This window comes from Arachis ipaensis, chromosome B03 (assembly GCF_000816755.2).
Source record: "Arachis ipaensis cultivar K30076 chromosome B03, Araip1.1, whole genome shotgun sequence".
In the NCBI taxonomy this organism is placed as follows: Eukaryota; Viridiplantae; Streptophyta; class Magnoliopsida; order Fabales; family Fabaceae; genus Arachis; species Arachis ipaensis.
This window is the reverse complement of record NC_029787.2, coordinates 13,931,432-13,934,919: the sequence shown is the minus strand read 5'-3', so window position 1 is coordinate 13,934,919 and position 3,488 is coordinate 13,931,432. Positions and strand designations below refer to the sequence as shown.

Here is a 3,488-nt window from a genome sequence, read left to right as displayed (position 1 = left end):
TTGCAAATGTATAATTCCCTCTAATTCACGCAAAGTAAAGCAATCAGCAGAGAAACGAGACGCACCAGATTTCAGGGAGGCCTATGTAAACAAGAAGATAGATGCAAATTAAAATTAGAGTGCTAGAAGTTCAAGCAATACAGAAAAAAAAGAAAACATTGGATGAAAGCTCAACTTTTGGTCTTGGAAGGCTAAAATAACTAGAAACAAACGACACCATCAGACATAAACGCGTGGCATAAACACAAATACTGTTTCCTTGTTCTCACTGTCACAGGCATGCTTCAAAGGTGCTGCTGCTATTCTCTGCATCGTCAAGCATTTGCACGACCTGTCGAACACCTTCCTCAATTTCCTTCCGGATAACTCCATCAGGCATATCAAATGTCCTCCTAAAGGAGCGTGATCTTCCACCAGGCTGGGGATCTACCACATCAAGCATTGCTTCCAGCTCATCCACGATCGACCTCTTTGCATATCGCACCATCCGATCAATTCCCTAAAATACAAGTAAGGAGAAAAATCATAAGGAAAACAGATGAATGGTAATGCTCCTTTTAACACACTCATGATCGTGATGTAGTCAGAATCTTAGGCAGGTGCGAAATTCCGTTCTTTTTATGGCTAGGAGTCTAGGACACCATGACTTACCTATGCAGTAATAATATACAAGTCCTCTTAAAATTTAATGCTTTATGATGATTAACGTCACCATATTTGAAATAAACTGATCTTCACTGCCTAATTCCTGAACAGATACATAGATATGTAGATGGAAACTGGGAAGCGAGCAGAAGCCAGAATGATTGTACAACTACTGCGAAACATGGTTTAGATTTTAGAAGATGAACTCTTCTAAGCTATGATTGAATCTTCAAACTTGTCTAAAGTCCATATGCTACACAATTATAATAGTTTTCAACAGCACGTGGTGTTAGAGACAACTAAAAATGCCCTAGGATTTACTACAGTCAACCACATTTTCACTAGTCTGATGTTTAGAGAATTAGAGGTTATAAACTGTGAGAAAGATAGATCTATTCCATAGACAAAAGACAAAGATATTCAGAAATTGGAGATCGCTACCTCAATGGCATCGACTGTGAGGAGCAAGACAATGATTTTCTCTGAAAACCTCTGGCGTTCCTCTGCATCACGTGACAAGTGACGACGGTAGGAAAAGTTATTGAATTGAGCTCTGATTTCCTTTAACTTGGATTTTGCAACAGCAAGTTCTCTAAGGGCACGTAAAGCTTTGGATCTACGGATCAGATATGTTCTAAAGCTGATCTGGATCAACATTGCAGCATCTTGTGGAGATAATTCCTTCCTTTTGCCTCTGTTATTTTGAACAGCTCCAAACCTCTTTGCAAATGCCTTACTCAACAAGAAAGTTAGATTGCAGAACTCAGCATGCTTAAATGTTTGTTTAACGTATAAAATTCCAATAACAGAAGCGTATGTGTGTGCTACACACTCAATTAGATGCATTTGAGACAAAAATGAAATGTAGCATGCTTATTTAATGCACTAGTATCTGTCAAAATACTAATCTAAATGGCGCAGATTTCACCTTAGAATTTGAATTATAATTAGAGGTCCCAGCCTTCTGTAATGATCACAAAAAAGAAAGAACGAAAGAAAAAAATAAATAAATAAATAATGCATCTCCTACTTCATTTAGCGGCCACTTGCAAGAATGCAGGACACGAACAAAATAAATGCATTTAAGACCAACATTATCTTTTGAACAGATTATGCAACTTCAAACAAAAGAATAATTAAAAAACAAAAAAGCAGCACATTATTGGATCATATGGAACATGTGCAAGTTCTCAGAACAAGAGCAAGAAAACATGTACAATCGGATTACAAGCTAGTTCTCAAAAAAAAAATGACAAGGTAGTTAACTTTGGAAAGCAACTTCGCTTTTCAAAACCAACAGATTCAAACACTACAATCAATCACACATTTGCAATGTAAATGAATTTAATTAAACAATAAACCACGATTACACATCTAATATAACTAGTAATGCTGATTCAACCCTGCTTAGCCACACTTACTGAAACATAAATCAAGCAAGCAAGCATTTATCAACCAAACAAGCCATGTCCTTCACTTAATCACTTCCGAATACAGTTTCAAAATCCGATTCACAAACTCAACAGATAAGAAACCAACACAAACCTGTCTCAACACGAGGGTTCTGTGATCACTGGGTTCTTCAATCTCCACAATGCGCAATGCACTCCCTTTCTTCTTCTTTTCATGCTCAGTCTCCTTCTCCTTTTCCTTATTCTTCTTCTTCTTCTCAGCATCAGCACTTTCAACTTCAAACGTGTACTTCCTCGTGTTCCCACTCTCCTCTCCCTTTCCCTTAATCTCAGCCGTCCATTTGATGTTCCTCGCCGCCGCCGCCTTCCTCTTCTCCTCCTCAACGATCTCCGCCACCCACTTGTACTTCCTGTCAAACCCGTTCCTCTCCGCTCCCTTGATCTCCGCCGTCCAAGTGTACTTCCGATCTCCAACACCGCCGACGCCGCCGCATCTTTTCGCGGCTAGGACCCGATCGAATCGATACTCCAACTCGGAGACTCGGTCCGACAGGTTCTGAAGGAACAGCTCGGTCTCGTGCTGCTTCTCGACGCGGTGCTTAACTCGCCGCAGAGCGAGCGCCGCCGAGTGCGGCGGGACGATCAGATCGGCGACGGAGTCGACGGTGTCTTCGAAGAGGTCGAAGCAGAGTGAGTCTTCGACGAAGGAAGGGAAGGTTAGGGTTCTGGTTGGGACCACAATGGAGGAAGTTTCGGCGAAGAACAATGGCAGAGATGGTGGTGATGATGATGATGAGAAGGTGTTAGAGTAGTAGCAGAAGGGTTGTTCTTCGACGAGCTCAAATCGCCTGAATCGGCTCATGGTGATTGGTGAGTGACACAGCGAGTTAACTCTGAGTCGGAATCGGTAACAAACTCGTTCACGTGAAGAAACAGAGAAACACAACAATAAAGCGTGGAATGAACAAATGCGTCAACGAATGAATCAATTATATTGAATCGGGTTTAAAGTGGGAAATGGAGAACGCGACAAAGTATTGAGGAGAACGAGGACGAAGGAGCAGAGCGTCTAAAGGTGGAAGGTGGTGACTGGTGAGGGTATTTGTGGGAATTCATATCCTGAAGGTGATGGGATTAGAATGTTGGTGGTGATGATTTATGATGTTGCTAGTGCGGGGTCGGGTGTAAACTTTGGGCGCCGCATATTGAATTGACCAAAGTGGGGTCATTGATTGAGATTAATTACGGTGGATGCCAACAATCTTATTACTGTATTTATTTATAGTCTCGTCCTAAGACGATTGTGTTTTTGGTAGGGAATGTAATTGTGCCTCCCATGTGACCTTTTACTCGATTCATGGCCCCACGTCCCTGGCGCTATGCGACCAAACTATTTGAGTGATGAATTTAACTTTACATGTGAATGCGATT

General features: G+C 41.4%; 1 protein-coding gene across 2 annotated transcripts; it reads right to left on the bottom strand.

Moving 5' to 3' along the window:
- On the bottom strand, nucleotides 87–3,235 carry LOC107629725 (BAG family molecular chaperone regulator 7). Of its 2 annotated transcripts, XM_016332595.2 has the most exons (4): nucleotides 2,191–3,235; nucleotides 1,574–1,609; nucleotides 1,087–1,377; nucleotides 87–499 (listed from the first exon to the last, which is right to left on the bottom strand). In XM_016332595.2, the coding sequence occupies exons 1-4, from the start codon at nucleotides 2,917–2,919 to the stop codon at nucleotides 272–274; spliced, it is 1,284 nt and encodes a 427-aa protein (XP_016188081.1). In that variant the 5' UTR covers nucleotides 2,920–3,235; the 3' UTR covers nucleotides 87–271. The 2 variants fall into 2 exon arrangements, with proteins under 2 accessions (XP_016188081.1, XP_016188083.1); XM_016332597.2 differs by lacking the exon at nucleotides 1,574–1,609 and having other exon boundaries at nucleotides 2,191–3,213.